General features: G+C 46.8%; 1 protein-coding gene across 1 annotated transcript in view; it reads right to left on the bottom strand.

The window, feature by feature from the left end:
• LOC146808664 (C-X-C chemokine receptor type 3-like) overlaps positions 1-17,962 on the bottom strand; it is a 41,584-nt gene extending 23,622 nt beyond the window's left edge. Inside the window, exon 1 of the mRNA XM_085615457.1 lies at positions 15,194-17,962. Coding sequence (XP_085471583.1) covers positions 15,194-15,244 — 51 coding nt within the window. The 5' untranslated portion in view covers positions 15,245-17,962. The remainder of the gene's footprint in view (positions 1-15,193) is intronic.
• Between the last annotated feature and the right edge of the window lie 4,490 nt (positions 17,963-22,452).

The following is a 22,452-nucleotide window of genomic DNA, read 5'->3' as shown; positions in this document are numbered from 1 at the left end:
CTGCCCAGTTTATTCGCAAAATTAATCAGTGCAGCTGTGGATCTTATGAAGGTGAGTTTCCTAGACTCAATGGCACGTTTCCATGAGCATTTGTGATCGAATACTATGCCCAGATATGGATATTGAAGAGTGCTCTCTACTTTTTGGTTGTCGATAATGAAGGTCTTATTATTCTTTTTCCTTGATCCTATGGACATTACAAAGGTTTTTTTGGTATTAATCCTTAGGTCAAGGTCAGCCATAAAAGTATGGTATTTCGTGAGAGCACGCTGTAATTCATTGGGAGTGCGTGCTAGGATAACAGCATCATCAGCGTAGAGTAGTGCCGGTATAGGACGGTTGTTTATGCAGGGAATGTCCTGAGCCCCCTATAACATGGCTTTTTCCAAGCCATTGGTATATAGGTTGAATAAAAAAGGGGCCAGGACACAACCCTGCCTTACTCCGCGCTCTACTCTAAAAGACTTTGTCACCTCGCCCCCCAGTCCGTATCTCACACGGGCTGTGGCGTCTGAGTATAGTTCGCGCAAAAAACTTATAAGAGGCGCTTCTATACCCATACTTTCTAAGATGTCCCACAGCTTAGAGTGATTAACGCAGTCAAATGCTGCAGAAAGATCTACGTATGCTAGGTAGAGCGCACCCCCTTTTGCGCTAACATATTTGCGAATTATTAGGGATAAGTTGAGGGCTTGCTCGGTGGTACCCAAACCCTCACGAAACCCGAACTGAAGATCAGAGAGGGCTTTGTTATCAAAAGCCCAGAGCTGGAGGCGCTCCAGGATTACACGCCCCGCGACTTTCCCTAAGGAGTCTAATAGGGAGATCGGTCGATAACAAGATGGCAAATGACGGTCCCCCTTTTTAAAAATAGGGACAAAAGTTGATTGGGACCAAGAGTCTATAGGCCCCAATGCACAGGATGCTTGAAGGACCCTGGTTAGTATTGGAGACCACAGGTCCATAGTGAATTTGAAAAAATCAACTGGGACCCCATCGGGGCCCGGAGCTTTACCATTTTTAATAGTCGTTAGGGCGTGCTCCACCTCCTCATGGGAAATACTTATTGGCAAAGGAAAGGCAGCTGTATTTAACCTAGTAGAAGTTGAGAGTGTGGTGGTTGAAGGAAGGCTGAACATTCGCTCAAAATAGTCAAGCCATGTTTGTTCATCAATCGCCACCTCAACAGTAGGGTTTACAGATGATTCCGTAAAAAAGGGGGACTTCACGACCTTCCAGAAGGCAGCACTATCTCTGAAAGCACATGATTTGTGTAGTTGGACCCAGAGGTCATTTTTCAAATTGTCCTTCCGACACTTTAGAGCCTGCTTGTAATAATTTACAAGGGCTGCAACCTCCTTTCTATCTCTTGGCTTGTTGCGTAGGACTACTTTCAAACTCTGATAGGCTTTTGTGCAGGAAAAATCAAACCAGCCCTTAGAGTTGGCCTTACTATTCTTAAGCTCTACGAACAGTGTTTCCTTTATCGCAACCAGCAACAGAGCGAGGTTTTCCATAATTCCCTCGTGGGAAATAGTGGGATCAAGGCAGTTATTAATCGCTGTGGCCATTCTTGTAACAATGGATACAGTTATGCCCTTCGGCTCCACTTTTTCCCACCTTAAGGAATATCCATTTAGTCTCTCTATTGTTAATTTGGTTTGAGTTAAAGCTAACTCAATATCAGGGCTCTCGTGTTTCTTAAACAATTTTAATGTAAGACTAATTGGATAGTGGTCGCTGATGGCGATATCGTGGGTCTTACAAGTGAGTAGATTTTTAACCCATAGAGTGGAAGAAAAAATAAAATCAATTGTAGTTGACCTGCCTCTGCCAAAAAAAGTTGGGGCTAGAGGAATGGGAGGGTTGACCATATCATTTACAAGTGCGAGGTCTAAACCAAACAAAATCTCATTCAGTATATAACATATATAACGTCTCAAGACTCATACACCAGCGTGCTAGCGAGCCGGCATCGGAACTTCCAGTGGATATGTATATAACATATATAACGTCCCAGAGACTCATACACCAGCGTGCTAGCGAGCCAGAATCGGAACTTCCAGTGGGTATGTATATAACATATATAACGTCTCAAGACTCATACACCAGCGTGCTAGCGAGCCGGCATCGGAACTTCCAGTGGGTATGAATATAACATATATAACGTCTCAAAGACTCATACACCAGCGTGCTAGCAAGCCGGCATCGGAACTTCCAGTGGGTATGTATATAACATATATAACATCTCAAAGACTCATACACCAGCGTGCTAGCAAGCCGGCATCGGAACTTCCAGTGGATATGTATATAACATATATAACGTCTCAAAGACTCATACACCAGCGTGCTAGCGAGCCAGAATCGGAACTTCCAGTGGGTATGTATATAACTTATATACGTTCTCAAACAGAGACTCATACGCCAGCGTGCTAGCGAGCCAGAATCGGAACTTCCAGTGGATATGTGTATAACATATATAACGTCTCAAAGACACATACACCAGCGTGCTAGCGAGCCAGAATCGGAACTTCCAGTGGGTATGTATATAACATATATAACGTCCCAGAGACTCATACACCAGCATGCTAGCGAGCCAGAATCGGAACTTCCAGTGGGTATGTATATAACATATATAACGTCTCAAAAACTCATACACCAGCATGCTAGCGAGCCAGAATCGGAACTTCCAGTGGATATGTATATAACATATATAACGTCCCAGAGACTCATACACCAGTGTGCTAGCAAGCCGCCCTCGGAACTTCCAGTGGGTATGTATATAACAGATATAACGTCTCAAAAACTCATACATCAGCGTGCTAACGAGCTGGAATCTGAACTTCCAGTGGGTATGTATATAACATATATAACGTCTCAAAGACTCATACACCAGCGTGCTAGCAAGCCAGCATCGGAACTTCCAGTGGGTATGTATATAACATATATAACATCTCAAAGACTCATAAACCACCGAGCTAGCGAGCCAGAATCGGAACTTCCAGTGGGTATGTATATAACAAATATAACGTCTCAAAGACTCATACACCAGCGTGCTAGCAAGCCGGAATCGGAACTTCCAGTGGATATGTACATAACATATATAACGTCTCAAAGACTCATACACCAGCGTGCTAGCAAGCCAGAATCGGAACTTCCAGTGGATATGTATATAACATATATAACGTCTCAAAGACTCATACACCAGCGTGCTAGCAAGCCAGAATCGGAACTTCCAGTGGATATGTATATAACATATATAACGTCTCAAAGACTCATACACCAGCGTGCTAACGAGCCAGAATCGGAACTTCCAGTGGATTTGTATATAACATATGTAACGTCTCAAATACTCATACACCAGCGTGCTAGCAAGCCGGCATCGGAACTTCCAGTGGGTATGAATATAACATATATACCGTCTCAAAGACTCATACACCAGCGTGCTAGCAAGCCGGCATCGGAACTTCCAGTGGGTATGTATATAACATATATAAAATGTCAAATACTCATACACCAGTGTGCTAGAGAGCCGGCATCGGAACTTCCAGTGGGTATGTATAAAACATATCTAACGTCTCAAAGACTCATATACCAGCGTGCCAGCGAGCCGGCATCGGAACTTCCAGTGGGTATGTATATAACATATATAACGTCTCAAAGACTCATATACCAGTGTGCTAGCGAGCTGAAATCGTAACTTCCAGTGGATATGTATCTAACATATATAACGTCTCAAAGACTCATATACCAGTGTGCTAGCGAGCCAGAATCGGAACTTCCAGTGGGTATGTATATAACATATATAACGTCTCAAAAACTCATACACCAGCATGCTAGCGAGCCAGAATCGGAACTTCCAGTGGATATGTATATAACATATATAACGTCCCAGAGACTCATACACCAGTGTGCTAGCAAGCCGCCCTCGGAACTTCCAGTGGGTATGTATATAACAGATATAACGTCTCAAAAACTCATACATCAGCGTGCTAACGAGCTGGAATCTGAACTTCCAGTGGGTATGTATATAACATATATAACGTCTCAAAGACTCATACACCAGCGTGCTAGCAAGCCGGCATCGGAACTTCCAGTGGGTATGTATATAACATATATAACATCTCAAAGACTCATACACCACCGAGCTAGCGAGCCAGAATCGGAACTTCCAGTGGGTATGTATATAACAAATATAACGTCTCAAAGACTCATACACCAGCGTGCTAGCAAGCCGGAATCGGAACTTCCAGTGGATATGTACATAACATATATAACGTCTCAAAGACTCATACACCAGCGTGCTAGCAAGCCAGAATCGGAACTTCCAGTGGATATGTATATAACATATATAACGTCTCAAAGACTCATACACCAGCGTGCTAGCAAGCCAGAATCGGAACTTCCAGTGGATATGTATATAACATATATAACGTCTCAAAGACTCATACACCAGCGTGCTAACGAGCCAGAATCGGAACTTCCAGTGGATTTGTATATAACATATGTAACGTCTCAAATACTCATACACCAGCGTGCTAGCAAGCCGGCATCGGAACTTCCAGTGGGTATGAATATAACATATATAACGTCTCAAAGACTCATACACCAGCGTGCTAGCAAGCCGGCATCGGAACTTCCAGTGGGTATGTATATAACATATATAAAATGTCAAATACTCATACACCAGTGTGCTAGAGAGCCGGCATCGGAACTTCCAGTGGGTATGTATAAAACATATCTAACGTCTCAAAGACTCATATACCAGCGTGCCAGCGAGCCGGCATCGGAACTTCCAGTGGGTATGTATATAACATATATAACGTCTCAAAGACTCATATACCAGTGTGCTAGCGAGCTGAAATCGTAACTTCCAGTGGATATGTATCTAACATATATAACGTCTCAAAGACTCATATACCAGTGTGCTAGCGAGCCAGAATCGGAACTTCCAGTGGGTATGTATATAACTTATATACGTTCTCAAACAGAGACTCATACGCCAGCGTGCTAGCGGGCCAGAATCGGAACTTCCAGTGGGTATGTATATAACATATATAACGTCTCAAAGACTCATACACCAGCGTGCTAGCGAGCCAGAATCGGAACTTCCAGTGGGTATGTATATAACATATATAACGTCCCAGAGACTCCTACACTAGCGTGCTAGCGAGCCAGAATCGGAACTTCCAGTGGGTATGTATATAACATATATAACGTCTCAAAGACTCATACACCAGCGTGCTAGCGAGCCAGAATCGGAACTTCCAGTTGATATGTATATAACATATATAACGTCCCAGAGACTCATACACCAGCGTGCTAGCGAGCCAGAATCGGAACTTCCAGTGGGTATGTATATAACATATATAACGTCCCAGAGACTCATACACCAGCGTGCTAGCGAGCCAGAATCGGAACTTCCAGTGGGTATGTATATAACATATATAACGTCTCAAAGACTCATACACCAGCGTGCTAGCAAGCCAGATTCGGAACTTCCAGTGGATATGTATATAACATATATAACGTCTCAAAGACTCATACACCAGCGTGCTAGCGAGCCAGAATCGGAATTTCCAGTGGGTATGTATATAACATATATAACGTCTCAAAGACTCATACACCAGCGTGCTAGCGAGCCAGAATCGGAACTTCCAGTGGGTATGTATATAACTTATATACGTTCTCAAACAGAGTCATACGCCAGCGTGCTAGCAAGCCGGAATCGGAACTTCCAGTGGGTATGTATATAACTTATATACGTTCTCAAACAGAGTCATACGCCAGCGTGCTAGCAAGCCGGAATCGGAACTTCCAGTGGATATGTATATAACATATATAACGTCTCAAAGACTCATACACCAGCGTGCTAGCGAGCCAGAATCGGAACTTCCAGTGGGTATGTATATAACTTATATACGTTCTCAAACAGAGTCATACGCCAGCGTGCTAGCGAGCCGGAATCGGAACTTCCAGTGGAAGTCACCTTCAGAAAGTGCATTAGGAATATGAAGGGAAAGGTTCATTCCAACGCATACTCTCTGTGGCGAATAAATAATAGCTTCACTGTCCTGCGAAAACTGTGGGAAGAAAAGACTTACAGAGGGAGAGGAGGAGAGCAAGGGCAGAATAAAGAGAACTGCTACACCGACATCCATTTTAATAAAACGATGTCTCTGGAAAAATGTGGAATAACTGAACTACTTCAATAAATACACTTCTAAAAATCTAGACAAAATAGTTAGTTTCAAGTGTAATATTATTAATTCAACAATTACAACTATATTCATTATGGAAATCATTAGTAGTCAAAAATAATTTGTCATCCAAAAATGCACATTTCGCGAAAAAGCTTCAGGGATCTTAAAGCAGCTTAAGATAGGACGAAGCGATGGGATGGAGCGATAGGATGGGATGGAGCGATAGGATGGAGCGATAGGATGGAGCGATAGGAGGGAGCGATAGAACAGAGAGATAGGACAGAGCGATAGGATGGAGTGATAGGATGGAGCGATGGGACGGAGCGATAGGACGGAGCGATAGGACGGAGCGATAGGATAGAGCGATACGGTGGAGCGATAGGACAGAGCAATAGGATAGAGCGACAGGGTGGAGCGATAGGACGGAGCGATAGGACGGGGCGCTAGGATAGAGCAATATGGTGGAGCGATAGGACGGAGCGATAGGATGGAGAGAAAGGACAGAGCAATAGGACGGAGCGATAGGACGGAGCGATAGGATAGAGGTATAGGGTGGAGCGATAGGACTGAGCGATAGGATAGAGTGATAGGGTGGAGCGATAGGACTGAGCAATAGGACGGAGAGATAGGATGGAGCGATAGAATGGGGTGATAGGATAGAGCGATAGGGTGGAACGATAGGATGGGGTGATAGGATAGAGCGATAGGGTGGAACGATAGGATGGGGTGATAGGATGAAGTGATAGGACGGAGCAATATGACGGAGCGAAAGGACGCAGTGATAGAACGGAGCGATAGGACGGAGCGATGGGAAGGAGAGATAGGACAGAGCGATAGGATGGAGAGAAAGGATGAAGTGATAGGTTGGAGTGATAGGACGGAGCGATAGGACGGAGCGATAGGACGGAGCGATAGGACGGAGAGATAGGATGGAGCGATAGGACGGAGAGATAGGATGGAGCGATAGGACGGAGAGATAGGATGGAGCGCGAGATCCTTGTGAAGAGACTGAAAGCCTGAAAGAGGCCCTCAAGGTGTCCTTTCCATCGTCCATCACAGGAGCCGAGAGCCCACTGAATCAAAGACTCCTCGGGACTCAGGGTGACATGGGGTGTCCCATAGGAGTACTCCTTTTTTTCATAACAAACTTTATTGAATTTTGCCGCCAAGAACATGCTCCAGGATCCATGTTATACATATATGACATAATGTTGGCGTACATATGGAAAATAGCACTTTTGTACATTGAAAACATGAACGGGAAAAAAGAAAACTAGCTGCGAAAGCAGAAGGAAAGGAATAAAGTCTTGAAATGATGACCTTGTCCCTAGATGCTGTCTCTGCGATCATACTCCTCATCAACACAATAGCGGTGCATGTGAATGTGACGCTACACATGAGGCAAAGCCCCGGGGTTCGACAATGTGGGTTGTGAGGTCGGTGGTATAATGACAAGTCCCCTGAAGTCTGCCCAGCGTTGCCATGTGCATATGTGTTTTTGTGGGCATCCCAGAGCCCTAAAGACCGCTTCTCCAACCTCATACAAAAGTCTGACCCCCTCCTCCAAACCCTCAACAGGGTAGAGGGGTGTGCCTTCCAGGCGCGGCTGTATCTCGCTTAGCCAGGGTCAGACCAAGAAATAGTAAGTGACCACTATATCTGTTGCCCCCATGCCTTCTATGATGTGTAGTAATGCAAGACATGGTGCACTGTGTATTGTCCACCCTAGCACCTCAGATAAACATCTATGAACGCCTGGCTAGAACCTGTCCAGCACCGGACATGCCCAGACCGTGTGGATGAAATTGGCTTCTTCCAGCCCACAGCGTAGACACACCGGGTAAGCAATGAGACCTGCCCTGTAAAGCTGCACCCGGGTAAAGTATGCCCTGTATAGGTATTTTAGCTGTATCAGGCGCAGGCGCATGGAGATGGCAGCCAACCTGGGGCATTGAAGGGCCTCCCTCCAGCCATCGTTGTTGATGGGACCTATATCTGTTTGCCAGTTCTCCCGGAGGGATTCAAGTGTTGACGCGCTGTGAGTGATCAGCGTTTGGTAAATCTGAGACATTTTATGGTCATGCGGGTCACCCATGAGAAGCCACCCCTCTAATGGGATGAATTTAGGAAGAGCTGTGAGGTCCTTCAGATGTGGGGCCAGTGCGTGGCAAAACTGCAAGTATTTGTAGAATTGAGAGCGCGGCATAGAGTACTCTTCTTGGAGGTCCGTAAAGGATTTGAGGGTCAGACCTCAAAGAACGTCTCCCAATGTAGAGAACCCAATCCGGTCAGAGCCCTGGAAACCCTGTAAGTGTTGCAAGTGTGGAAGCATGTGACTGCACAATAGCAGGGCCTCAACCGTGAGCTGCTTCTGCCAGACAATACGGAGAAGAGACTGACGCCATACCGCCAGCAATACATTGGTAAATGAGTACTCCTTTTAACATCGACTGTTCAAAACTAACTGTCTTTCACTGCACACGTCCACAGCAGCACATTATCTGTTTCATATCTATGTGATTGTCACCTAAATTCACTACTGACTGGACAGCAGTTTGGAACCTCAGACTCACATCTCGGACCCCTTAGACCATACACCCCATTGGACGAAAGAGAATTGCACCAGCCTCACTGCAGGTAAACAGGGACCCTGGTGCGGGGATCACCTGGCCACTACAGGCTTCTGTTTGAATGAATGAATCAATCAATCAATCAATGAGTGAGTTAATTAGTGGATGTATGAATGAATGAATGGGCTTATAGAGAACACAGCTACTTGAGGAGTGTCTGGGCTCTAACTTCTGTTTGAGTGCCAGGGTGCTCACACTCTGTAGATAGCACAACTCTGAAACCAGGCACCAAACTCTGTCTCAGCCTAAGAAAATAAAAATGCAAACCAGGTCTAGAAAGCCCGCACTCGCTTCCATTGCAAACTAGGATCACCTTCAAAGGGGTCACATTTGAAGAGATCACATTAACAGGGGTCAGAATTGAAGAGATCACATTCACAGGGGTCACAATTGAAGAGATCACATTAACAGGGGTCAGAATTGAAGAAATCAGCTTCAAAGGGGTCACAATTGAAGAGATCACATTTACCCATTCACGAGGGTCACAATTGAAGAGATGAGATTCAAAGGGATCACATTCAAAGGGATCACAATTGAAGAGATACCATTTAAAGAAATCACATTCAAAGGGGTCACAATTGAAGAGATCACATTCAAAGAGATCACATGCACAGGTGTCTCAATTTAAGAGATCACATTCAAAGGGGTCACAATTGAAGAAATCACATTTACCCATTTACGCGGGTCACAATTGAAGAGATCATATTTAAAGAGATCACATTCAAAGGGGTCACAATTGAAGAGATAACCTTCAAAGAGATCACATTCACAGGGGTCACAATTGAAGAGATCACATTTAAAGGGGTCACAATTGATGAGATCAAATTTAAAGGGATCACATTTGAAGAGATCACATTCTAAGAGATCACATTCAAAGGCGTCACAATTGAAGAGATCACATTCAAAGGGGTCACAATTGATGAGATCAAATTTAAAGGGATCACATTTGAAGAGATCACATTCTAAGAGATTACATTCACAGGGATCACAATTGAAGAGATCACATTGAAAGAGATCATATTCAAAGGGGTCACAATTGAAGGGATCACATTCAAAGAGATCACATTCAGAGGGGTCACAATTGAAGAGATCACATTCACAGGGGTAACAATTGAAGAGATCCCATTCAAAGAGATCACATTCACAGGGGGTTACAATTTAAGAGATCACATTCAAATGGGTGACAATTGAAGAGATCACATTCAAAGGGGTCACAATTGAAGAGATCATCTTCAAAGAGATCACATTCATAGGGGTAACAATTGAAGAGATCAACTTCAAAGGGGTCAGAATTGAAGAGATCACATTCAAAGGGGTAACAATTGAAGAGATCACATTCAAAGAGATCACATTCGCAGGGGTCACAATTTAAGAGATCACATTCAAAGGGGTCACAATTGAAGAGATCACATTCAAAGGTGTAAAAATTGAAGAGATCCCATTCAAAGAGATCACATTCACAGGGGGTTACAATTTAAGAGATCACATTCAAATGGGTGACAATTGAAGAGATCACATTCACAGGGGTCACAATTGAAGAGATCACCTTCAAAGAGATCACATTCAAAGGGGTCACAATTGAAGAGATCACCTTCAAAGGTGTCAGAATCGAAGAGCTCACATTCAAAGAGACTACATTCAAAGGGGTTGCAATTGAAGAGATCACCTTCAAAGAGATCACATTCACAGGGGTCACAATTGAAGAGATCACATTCACAGGGGTAACAATTTAAGAGATCACATTCAAAGGGGTGACAATTGAAGAGATCACATTCACAGTGGTCACAAATGAAGAGATCACCTTCAAAGAGATCACATTCAAAAGGGTCACAATTGAAGAGATCACCTTCAAATGTGTCAGAATTGAAGAGATCACATTAACAGGGGTCACAATTTAAGAGATCACATTCAAAGGGGTCACAATTGAAGAGATCACATTCACAGATGTCACAATTGAAGAGATCACCTTCAAAGAGATCACATTCAAAGGGGTCACAATAGAAGAGATCACCTTCAAAGGTTTCAGAATTGAAGAGATCACATTCACAGGGGTCACAAGTGAAGAGATCACATTCAAAGGGGTCACAATTGAAGAGATCACCTTTAAAGGGGTCAGCATTGAAGAGATCACATTAACAAGGGTCACAATATAAGAGACCATATTAACAGGGGCCACCATTGAAGAGATCCCCTTCAAAGGGGTCACAATTGAAGAGATCACATTCAAAGGGATCACATTCACAGGGGTCACAATTGAAGAGATCACCTTCAAAGGTGTCAGAATTGAAGAGATCACATTTACAGGGGTCACAATTGAAGAGATCACATTTAAAGGGATCCCATTCACAGGGGGTCACAATTGAAGGGATCACATTCACATGGGTCACAATTGAAGAGATCACATTCTAAGAGATCACATTCAAAGGCGTCACAATTGAAGAGATCACATTCAAAGAGATTACATTCACAGGGATCACAATTGAAGAGATCACATTGAAAGAGATCATATTCAAAGGGGTCACAATTGAAGGGATCACATTCAAAGAGATCACATTCAGAGGGGTCACAATTGAAGAGATCACATTCACATGGGTAACAATTGAAGAGATCAACTTTAAAGGGGTCAACATTGAAGAGATTATATTCAGAGATCACATTCAAGGGGTTCACAATTGAAGAGATCACATTCAAAGGGGTCACAATTGAAGAGATCAACTTCAAAGGGGTCAGAATTGAAGAGATCACATTCAAAGAGATCACATTCAAAGGGGTCACAATTGAAGAGATCACCTTCAAATGGGTCAGAACTGAAGAGATCACATTCAAAGGGGTAACAATTGAAGAGATCACATTCAAAGAGATCACATTTGCAGGGGTCACAATTTAAGAGATCACATTCAAAGGGGTCACAATTGAAGAGATCACATTCAAAGGTGTAAAAATTGAAGAGATCCCATTCAAAGAGATCACATTCACAGGGGGTTACAATTTAAGAGATCACCTTCAAAGAGATCACATTCAAAGGGGTCACAATTGAAGAGATCACCTTCAAAGGTGTCAGAATTGAAGAGCTCACATTCAAAGAGACTACATTCAAAGGGGTTGCAATTGAAGAGATCACCTTCAAAGAGATCACATTCACAGGGGTCACAAGTGAAGAGATCACATTCACAGGGGTAACAATTTAAGAGATCACATTCAAAGGGGTGACAATTGAAGAGATCACATTCACAGGGGTCACAATTGAAGAGATCACCTTCAAAGAGATCACATTCAAAAGGGTCACAATTGAAGAGATCACCTTCAAATGTGTCAGAATTGAAGAGATCACATTAACAGGGGTCATAATTTAAGAGATCACATTCAAAGGGGTCACAATTGAAGAGATCACATTCACAGATGTCACAATTGAAGAGATCACCTTCAAAGAGATCACATTCAAAGGGGTCACAATAGAAGAGATCACCTTCAAAGGTGTCAGAATTGAAGAGATCACATTCACAGGGGTCACAAGTGAAGAGATCACATTCAAAGGGGTCACAATTGAAGAGATCAACTTTAAAGGGGTCAGCATTGAAGAGATCACATTAACAAGGGTCACAATATAAGAGACCATATTAACAGGGGCAACCATTGAAGAGATCCCCTTCAAAGGGGTCACAATCGAAGAGATCACATTCAAAGGGATCACATTCACAGGGGTCACAATGGAAGAGATCACCTTCAAAGGTGTCAGAATTGAAGAGATCACATTTACAGGGGTCACAATTGAAGAGATCACATTTAAAGGGATCCCATTCACAGGGGGTCACAATTGAAGGGATCACATTCACAGGGGTCACAATTGAAGGGATCACCTTTAAAGGGGTCAGCATTAAAGAGATCACATTAACAGAGGTCACAATTGAAGAGATCACATTAACAGGGGTCACAATTGACGAGATCACATTCACAGGGGTCCCATTTAAAGGGGTGGGTTCTCTAGGCCCAGTGCTGCAGCTCTAAGAATCACCACCAATGGACCTTCTGAAGCGGTGCGTTGACGTCAGCTTAGGTTTTAAGATCTATTGTGACATCATTCATTGAATGTCCCCTTTACAATCCTCTGCACCAACCACAAGCCTGGAAAGTAACAAAGGCCCTGACAACCTTTAAAAGCTGTCCCCATGTTACATTTTAACCAGGACCCTTTGCTTAACATACACAGTTACCCAACAATGTTTCTTCAAACAACAACAACATGGTTGTCACCCTGCGACCAGAGTCTCGGGGTGCCTTACACCCCAGTCTAGTAGCAGAGGCAGACCACCTCCAGGTCAGCAATGTCCCAGAGACGTCACTCGTCAGGCAGTCACTGAGTGATCGCGTGTGTCTATGTTGCAACAGAACACCTTAATTTCAGGTGGACACTGCCTTCTCTCTGCACCTTTATTTCAACTCTACATACTACCCTCTTGGTGCTCTACGGGCAAAACATCTAAATAAATATATAACAAACCAACATAACACAATATAAGAAAACAATACACAAAACGCCAACACAACCAACCACAAGACAGCAACCCACCAACACAAAACAATGACAAACCAGCACAATACAAAAAAACAACACAACCAAACACAAGACATCAACATACCAACACAAAACAATACCAAACAATATCACACATCATCAACAATACAGTTGTGTTTCTGTTTTAGGTGATGCTGTTTTGTTGAGCTTTGTGTCGAGTGTTGTGTTGTGTGTTTAGTTAATAATAATGTGCTTTTATTTTGTTATATTTTATTGTTTGGTACATTCATTTTTGAATTGCTGTACCTTTGCTTTGCAGTGTTGTTGTGTGTTACATTGTTGTGTTGTGTTATTCTTACATACTATTGTGTTATGTTATACTGGCTTTGTCATCACTGTGTTCTCTCGTGGTTATTTTGTTGTTGCTTGTTGCTTTGCTGTACTATTATCTTGTTTCAATGTTTTATTGTCTAGCTGTTGTTTTCTGATGTTGATATGAGGTGTTTTTCCCTATGAACTGAACGAAATGCACCAACTTTTGAAAGGAATTGATGTACAATACAGTAGAGTTCATGTCTGTACAAAACAGTCAATCACCACGGCCATGTATGATAACCTACCACCTGCCCAGACACACGGTACTAGTAACAGTCAATCACCAACCCAGACACACGGTTCTGGTAACAGCCAATCACCAACCCAGACACATGGTACGGGTGACAGTCAATCACCAACCCAGACACACGGTACGGGTAACAGGCAATCACCAACCCAGACACACAGTACGGGTAACAGTCAATTACCAACCCAGACACACAGTACGGGTAACAGGCAATCACCAACCCAGACACACAGTACGGGTAACAGTCAATCACCAACACAGACACACAGTACGGGTAACAGTCAATTACCAACCCAGACACACAGTACTGGTAACAGCCAATCACCAACCCAGAGACACGGTACGGGTAACAGGCAATCACCAACCCCGACACACAGTACGGGTAACAGTCAATCACCATCCCAGACACACAGTATGGGTAACAGTCAATCACCAACCCAGATACACAGTACGGGTAACAGGAAATCACCAACCCAGACACACGGTACTGGTAACAGCCAATCACCAACCCAGACACACGGTACGGGTGACAGTCAATCACCAACCCAGACACACGGTACGGGTAACAGGCAATCACCAACCCAGACACACAGTACGGGTAACAGTCAATTACCAACCCAGACACACAGTACGGGTAACAGGCAATCACCAACCCAGACACACAGTGCGGGTAACAGTCAATCACCAACACAGACACACAGTACGGGTAACAGTCAATTACCAACCCAGACACACAGTACTGGTAACAGCCAATCACCAACCCAGACACACGGTACGGGTAACAGGCAATCACCAACCCCGACACACAGTACGGGTAACAGTCAATCACCAACCCAGACACACAGTACGGGTAACAGTCAATCACCAACCCAGATACACAGTACGGGTAACAGGAAATCACCAACCCAGACACATGGTACGGGTAACAGGCAATCACCAACCCAGACACACAGTACGGGTAACAGGCAATCACCAACTCAGATACATGGTACGGGTAACAGGCAATCACCAACCCAGATACATGGTACAGGTAACAGTCAATCACCAATCCAGACACACGGTACGGGGAACAGGCAATCACCAACCCAGACACACGGTACGGGTAACAGGCAATCACCAACCCAGACACACGGTACTGGTAACAGCCAATCACCAACCCAGCTACACGGTAGGGGTAACAGTCAGCACTTCCCAGACTCACTGACGGACTTGAATGAAAACTTACCTCAGACTCGTACTCGTCGACCTCCTGGTAACTATTGCTCGTCGCATCCATCTCCAAGAAGCTTTGTAGAGGAGGGGTGTCAGTCCTCTGTGGCCTGGAGCTGCGCCTGTGGATCAGTGCTCGTTGTATGCACACAGATGTCGTTCCTTTGTGGCCAGGAGCTGCATCTGTGGATCAGTGCTCGTTGTGTGCACACTGATGTCTGTCCTTTGTGGCCAGGAGCTGCGCCTGTGGATCAGTGCTCGTTGTGTGCACACTGATGTCTGTCCTTTGTGGCCAGGAGCTGCGCCTGTGGATTAGTGCTTGTTGTGTGCACACTGATGTCTGTCCTTTGTGGCCAGGAGCTGAGCCTGTGGATCAGTGCTCGTTGTGTGCACACTGATGTCTGTCCTTTGTGGCTTGGAGCACCGTCTGTGGATCAGTGCTCGTTTTATGCACACAGATGTCGTTCCTTTGTGGCCTGGAGCTGCGCCTGTGGATCAGTGCTCGTTATGTGCACACTGATGTCTGTCCTTTGTGGCCTGGAGCTCCGTCTGTGGATCAGTGCTTGTTGTATGCACACAGATGTCGTTCCTTTGTGGCCAGGATCTGCATCTGTGGATCAGTGCTCATTATGTGCACACTGATGTCTGTCCTTTGTGGCCAGGAGATGCGCCTGTGGATCAGTGCTCATTATGTGCACACTGATGTCTGTCCTTTGTGGCCAGGAGCTGCGCCTGTGGATCAGTGCTCGTTATGTGCACACTGATGTCTGTCCTTTGTGGCCAGGAGCTGCGCCTGTGGATCAGTGCTCGTTATGTGCACACTGATGTCTGTCCTTTGTGGCCTGGAGCTCCGTCTGTGGATCAGTGCTCGTTGTGTGCACGCTGATGTCTGTCCTCTGTGGCCTGGAGCTGCGCCTGTGGATCAGCGCTCGTTGTATGCACACAGATGTCGTTCCTTTGTGGCCAGGAGCTGCATCTGTGGATCAGTGCTCGTTATGTGCACACTGATGTCTGTCCTTTGTGGCCTGGTGCTCCGTCTGTGAATCAGTGCTCGTTGTATGCACACAGATGTCGTTCCTTTGTGGCCAGGAGCTGCATCTGTGGATCAGTGCTCGTTATGTGCACACTGATGTCTGTCCTTTGTGGCCAGGAGCTGCGCGTGTGGATCAGTGCTCGTTATGTGCACACTGATGTCTGTCCTTTGTGGCCTGGACCTGCGCCTGTGGATCAGTGCTCGTTATGTGCACACTGATGTCTGTCCTTTGTGGCCTGGAGCTCCGTCTGTGGATCAGTGCTCGTTGTGTGCACACTGATGTCTGTCCTTTCTGGTCAGGAGCTGCGCCTGTGGATCAGTGCTCGTTGTGTGCACACTGATGTCTGGCCTTTGTGGCCAGGAGCTGCGCCTGTGGATCAGTGCTCATTGTGTGCACACTGATGTCTGTCCTTTGTGGCTTGGAGCACCGCCTGTAGATCAGTGCACGTTGTGTGCACACTGATGTCTGTCCTCTGTGGTCTGGAGCTCCGTCTGTGGATCAGTGCTCGTTGTGTGAACACTGATGTCTGTCCTCTGTGGCCTGGAGCTGCGCCTGTGGATCAGTGCTCGTTGTATGCACACCGATGTCGTTCCTTTGTGGCCAGGAGCTGCATAATGTGGATCAGTGCTCGTTGTGTGCACACTGATGTCTGTCCTTTGTGGCCTGGAGCTCCGTCTGTGGATCAGTGCTCGTTGTGTGCACGCTGATGTCTGTCCTCTGTGGCCTGGAGCTGCGCCTGTGGATCAGCGCTCGTTGTATGCACACAGATGTCTGTCCTTTGTGGCTTGGAGCACCGCCTGTAGATCAGTGCTCGTTGTGTGCACACTGATGTCTGTCCTCTGTGGTCTGGAGCTCCGTCTGTGGATCAGTGCTCGTTGTGTGCACACTGATGTCTGTCCTCTGTGGCCTGGAGCTGCGCCTGTGGATCAGTGCTCGTTGTATGCACACCGATGTCGTTCCTTTGTGGCCAGGAGCTGCATAATGTGGATCAGTGCTCGTTGTGTGCACACTGATGTCTGTCCTTTGTGGCCTGGAGCTCCGTCTGTGGATCAGTGCTCGTTGTGTGCACGCTGATGTCTGTCCTCTGTGGCCTGGAGCTGCGCCTGTGGATCAGCGCTCGTTGTATGCACACAGATGTCGTTCCTTTGTGGCCAGGAGCTGCATAATGTGGATCAGTGCTCGTTGTGTGCACACTGGTGTCTGTCCTAGATCAGTGCTTGTTCTCTGCGCACTGATGTCTGTCCTCTCTGGCATGGAGCTGACGTCTGTAGATCAGTGCTTCTCCTCTGCGCATTGACGTCTCTCCCCTGGGCACTGATGTCTGTCCTCTGTGGAGTGAATCTGACGTCTTTGGTCTTTGTATCAATGCTGCTTCTCCGCGCACTGATGTCTGTCCTGGATCAGAGGTTGTCCTCCGTGCACTGATGTCTGTCCTCTGTGCACTGATGTTTGTCCCTTGTGAACTATGGAGGGTCTCTGAGTATTTGTGCTTGTTATCAGTGCTTTGATGGCTGTCCTGGATCAGTGCATGTTCTTTGAGCACTGATGTCTGTCCTCTGTGGCGCGGGGCTTCCCTCTTGTAGATCAGTGCTTGTTCTAAGTGCACTGATGTCTGTCCTGGATCAGTGGCTGTCCTCTGTGCACTGATGTCTGTCCTGGATCAGTGGCTGTCCTCTGTGCACTGATGTCTGTCCTCCGTGCACTGATGTCTGTCCCTTGTAAACTATGGAGGGCCTCTGAGGATCAGTGCTTGTCTTCTGCTCATTGATGTCTGTTCGCTCAGGGGCGCAGCTTGGGCAATGAGATTGGGCGGGGTGGGGGGAAGGGGAAGCTTCACATTTCTCAACAGCCCCTCCTTCCTGCATGTAAGAAATACTCTCACGAGATGAAGTAGACGGAGAGAGCATTTATTGAGTATGGATCCTTCAGTGCCCGCTCATTGACTGTCGATCCCAACATTCTAAGTCAAGCTTCACCCCAAGATTCCACAACAAGGAAGTACCATTTCAAGGGGAAGGGGGGGGGGGAGAGGAGGAGAGGGGGGAAATGGGAAGTTACAACACTGCACATGACCAATCATTGCGTTTTTCTGTTTCCATGTGTGCTGCACTGCACAAGGCATCACACATGGAAACAGCAGGAACGAGGAGAAATAAAGCATTTCTCCTCGTTTCACCTGGCCTTAATGTGTGTGCTGCCTCCTATGAACGCCACCCTTGTAAATCGGGGGCAGCGTCAAAATCAATGGGTGTTGCGGTGGAACGCCCACCACAACACCCACTGCCCACCCCTTTCACGCTAAGCGTATCGTGAAAGGGGGCCTCATGTACAAGGCAGCGCTAAGCCACGAGAAGGGGCTTAGCGCTGCCTTGTAAATAAGGCGAGGCCCCTAGCACCACCACGTGGTGGCTACAGGGGCTTGTACATTTGCCCCATAGAAACAGCAAAAGGTCATTGATTTCTTATGTGCAGGAAGGCGCCAGCGCAGGGGGAACGCAGAGCTGCACCAGTCTTGTAAATATGGTGCACTCATGCGTTTCAGAAGTGGTGGAGCACGGCGTTAAGCCAAGGGGACTAACGGGTGCACTCTGTCACTTCGTAGTATGCTCCCAAGATTTTGAAAAAGTAACCAAGAGGGAGAGAGTGCGCGCTTCTGTCTGTGTGTGGAGACACTCCCTGGTGAAATCCGCAGGGCACACACCTCGCCACATCCGATTGAAACCACTTGTACCGGACTACTCCTCACAAAATATATTTATTGGGGTGGCGAAACACTCATAACAGCCCAACTGAGGCAACACCCCTGTTTGTTATCCTGGGATTGATGTCTGTCCTCTCTGGCATGGAGCTGAAGTCTGTGGATCAGTTCTTGTCCTCTGCGCACTGATGTCTGTCCTCTCTGGCATGGAGCTGAGGTCTGTAGACCGGTGCTTGTCCTCTGTGCACTGATGTCTCTCCTCTGCGCACTGATGTCTGTCCTCTCTGGCATGGAGCTGACGTCTGAGGATCAGTTCTTGTCCTCTGCGCACTGATGTCTGTCCTCCCTGGCATGGAGCTGAAGTCTGTGGATCAGTTCTTGTCCTCTGCGCACTGATGTCTGTCCTCTCTGGCATGGAGCTGAGGTCTGTAGACCGGTGCTTGTCCTCTGTGCACTGATGTCTCTCCTCTGCGCACTGATGTCTGTCCTCTCTGGCATGGAGCTGACGTCTGAGGATCAGTTCTTGTCCTCTGCGCACTGATGTCTGTCCTCCCTGGCATGGAGCTGAAGTCTGAGGATCAGTTCTTGTCCTCTGCGCACTGATGTCTGTCCTCTCTGGCATGGAGCTGAGGTCTGTAGACCGGTGCTTGTCCTCTGTGCACTGATGTCTCTCCTCTGCGCACTGATGTCTGTCCTCTCTGGCATGGAGCTGACGTCTGAGGATCAGTTCTTGTCCTCTGCGCACTGATGTCTGTCCTCCCTGGCATGGAGCTGAAGTCTGAGGATCAGTTCTTGTCCTCTGCGCACTGATGTCTGTCCTCTCTGGCATGGAGCTGAGGTCTGTAGACCGGTGCTTGTCCTCTGTGCACTGATGTCTCTCCTCTGCGCACTGATGTCTGTCCTCTCTGGCATGGAGCTGACGTCTGTGGATCAGTGCTTGTCCTCTGCGCATTGACGTCCCTTCTCTGCACACTGATGTCTGTCCTCCCTGGCATTGAGCTGACATCTGTGGATCAGTGCTTGTCCTCTGCGCATTGACGTCCCTTCTCTGCACACTGATGTCTGTCCTCTCTGGCATGGAGCTGACGTCTGTAGATCCGTGCTTGTCCTCTGCACATTGACATCTGGCTCTTCTTTTTGGATTGATGTCTGTCCACTGTGCTTGATGTCTGACCTCTGCATCTTGATATCTGTACTGTCAACGTTGATGTCTGCAGTCTGGGGATTGATGGCTGCTCCCTGTGGGTTAATGCCTCTCTTCTGTATCTGCATGTCATGCCTGCTGTCTCTGAATTAATGCCTGTGACAGTCTGTCCTCTGTGCATTGATGTCTTTTTTCAATGGATTGAGGCACTCCCTCCATGAATTGACACCTGCCCTCTGTGGACTGCTTGACAGGCAACTATCCATCCAGACTGACACCTGTCCTCTGTGGATTGAAACCTGTCCTCTGCGGATTGACACCTGTCCTTTGTAGATTGACACATGTCCTCTGTGGATTGACACCTGTCCTCTTTAGATTGACACCTGCCCTTTGTGGATTGACACCTGTCCTCTGTGGATTGCCACCAGCCCTCTGTGGATTGATACCGGTCCTCTGTGGATTGACACCTGTCCTTTGTGGTTTGACACCTGTCCTCTTTAGATTGACCCCTGTCCTCTGTAGATTGACACCCGTCCTCTAAGGATTGACACCTGTCCTCTCTGGATTGACACCTGCCCTCTGTGGATTGACACCTGTCCTCTGTGGATTGACATTAGCCCTCTGTGGATTGACACCTGTCCTCCGTGGATTGACACCTGTCCTTTGTGGATTGACACCTGTCCTCTTTAGATTGACACCTGTCCTCTGTGGATTGACACCTGTCCTCTAAGGATTTACACCTGTCCTCTGTGGATTGACACCTGCCCTCTGTGGATTGACACCTGTCCTCTGTGGATTGAAACCTGTCCTCTGCGGATTGACACCTGTCCTTTGTAGATTGACACATGTCCTCTGTGGATTGACACCTGCCCTTTGTGGATTGACACCTGCCCTTTGTGGATTGACACCTGTCCTCTGTGGATTGCCACCAGCCCTCTGTGGATTCATACCTGTCCTCTAAGGATTGACACCTGTCCTCTCTGGATTGACACCTGCCCTCTGTGGATTGACACCTGTCCTCTGTGGATTGACATTAGCCCTCTGTGGATTGACACCTGTCCTCCGTGGATTGACACCTGTCCTTTGTGGATTGACACCTGTCCTCTGTGGATTGACACCTGCCCTCTGTGGATTGACACCTGCCCTATGTGGATTGACACCTGCCCTCTGTGGATTGACCCCTGTCCTCTGTGGATTGACACCAGCCCTCTGTGGATTGATATCTGCCCTCTGTGGATTGACATCTGCCCTCTGCGGGTTGACAACGATCCTCTGCGGATTGACACCAGGCTTCTGTGGATTGACACCTGCTCTCTGTGGATTGACACCTGCCCTCTGTGGATTGACACCTGTCCTCTGTGGATTGACCCCTGTCCTCTGTGGATTGACACCTGCCCTCTGTGGATTTATACCTGCCCTCTGTGGATTGACCCTGTCCTCTGTGGATCGAAACCTGCCCTCTGTGGGTTGACACCGATCCTCTGCGGATTGACACCAGCCTTCTGTGGATTGACACCTGTCCTCTGTGGATGGACACCTGCCCTCTGTGGATTGACACCTGTCCTCTGTGGATTGACACCTGTCCTCTTTAGATCGACACCTGGCCTCTGTGGATTGACACCTGTCCTCTATGGATTTACACCTGTCCTCTGTGGATTGACACCTGTCCTCTGTGGATTGACACCTGTCCTCTTTAGATTGACACCTGACCTCTATGGATTGACACCTGTCCTCTGTGGATTGACACCTGCCCTCTGTGGATTGACACATGCCCTCTGTGGATTGATACCTGTCCTCTGTGGATTGACACCTGCCCTCTGTGGATTGCTTGACAGGCAGTTATCCATCTAGACTGACATCTGCTCTCTGTAGAGAGAAGTCTGTAAACTGCTATTGACACCTGTTCTTTGTGGATTGAGACGTGTCCTCTGTGGATTGGTGTCTTTCCTCTGTAAATCGATGCAAACGGCAAACACTTCGGGCCCGATTCACAGAAGAAACTTAAGACAAAATCCTAAACTTAGTACCATTTTGGTATTCACAGAATGCATTTACTACTTCTGGTATTCACAGAATGAACTTACTACTTTTGCGATTCACAGAATAAACTTACTACTTTTGCTATTCACAGAATGGATTTACGACTACTAACTTTACGTCCGAACTCGGGCCGTAAATTCTGGCCCGGAGGCGGAGCTTCCGGGCCGGAAGCGGGGCTTCCGGGCCGGAGGCGGAGCTTCCGGCCCGGAGGTGGGGATTCCAGCCAGTGGCGGAGATTTAGCCATGGCCAAAATGGCTGTTTCACTATGGCTTTGCTCGCGTATGCGTACCCATAGTGATATGCCCCGTACACGCGCGTGTACGGGCCATTTCACTATGGCTTTGCTCGCGTATGTGTA

Source organism: Triturus cristatus, chromosome 7, assembly GCF_964204655.1.
Source record: "Triturus cristatus chromosome 7, aTriCri1.1, whole genome shotgun sequence".
NCBI classification, from domain to species: Eukaryota; Metazoa; Chordata; class Amphibia; order Caudata; family Salamandridae; genus Triturus; species Triturus cristatus.
The sequence above is the reverse complement of the archived record's forward strand: the minus strand, read 5'-3'. Positions and strand labels throughout refer to the sequence as shown.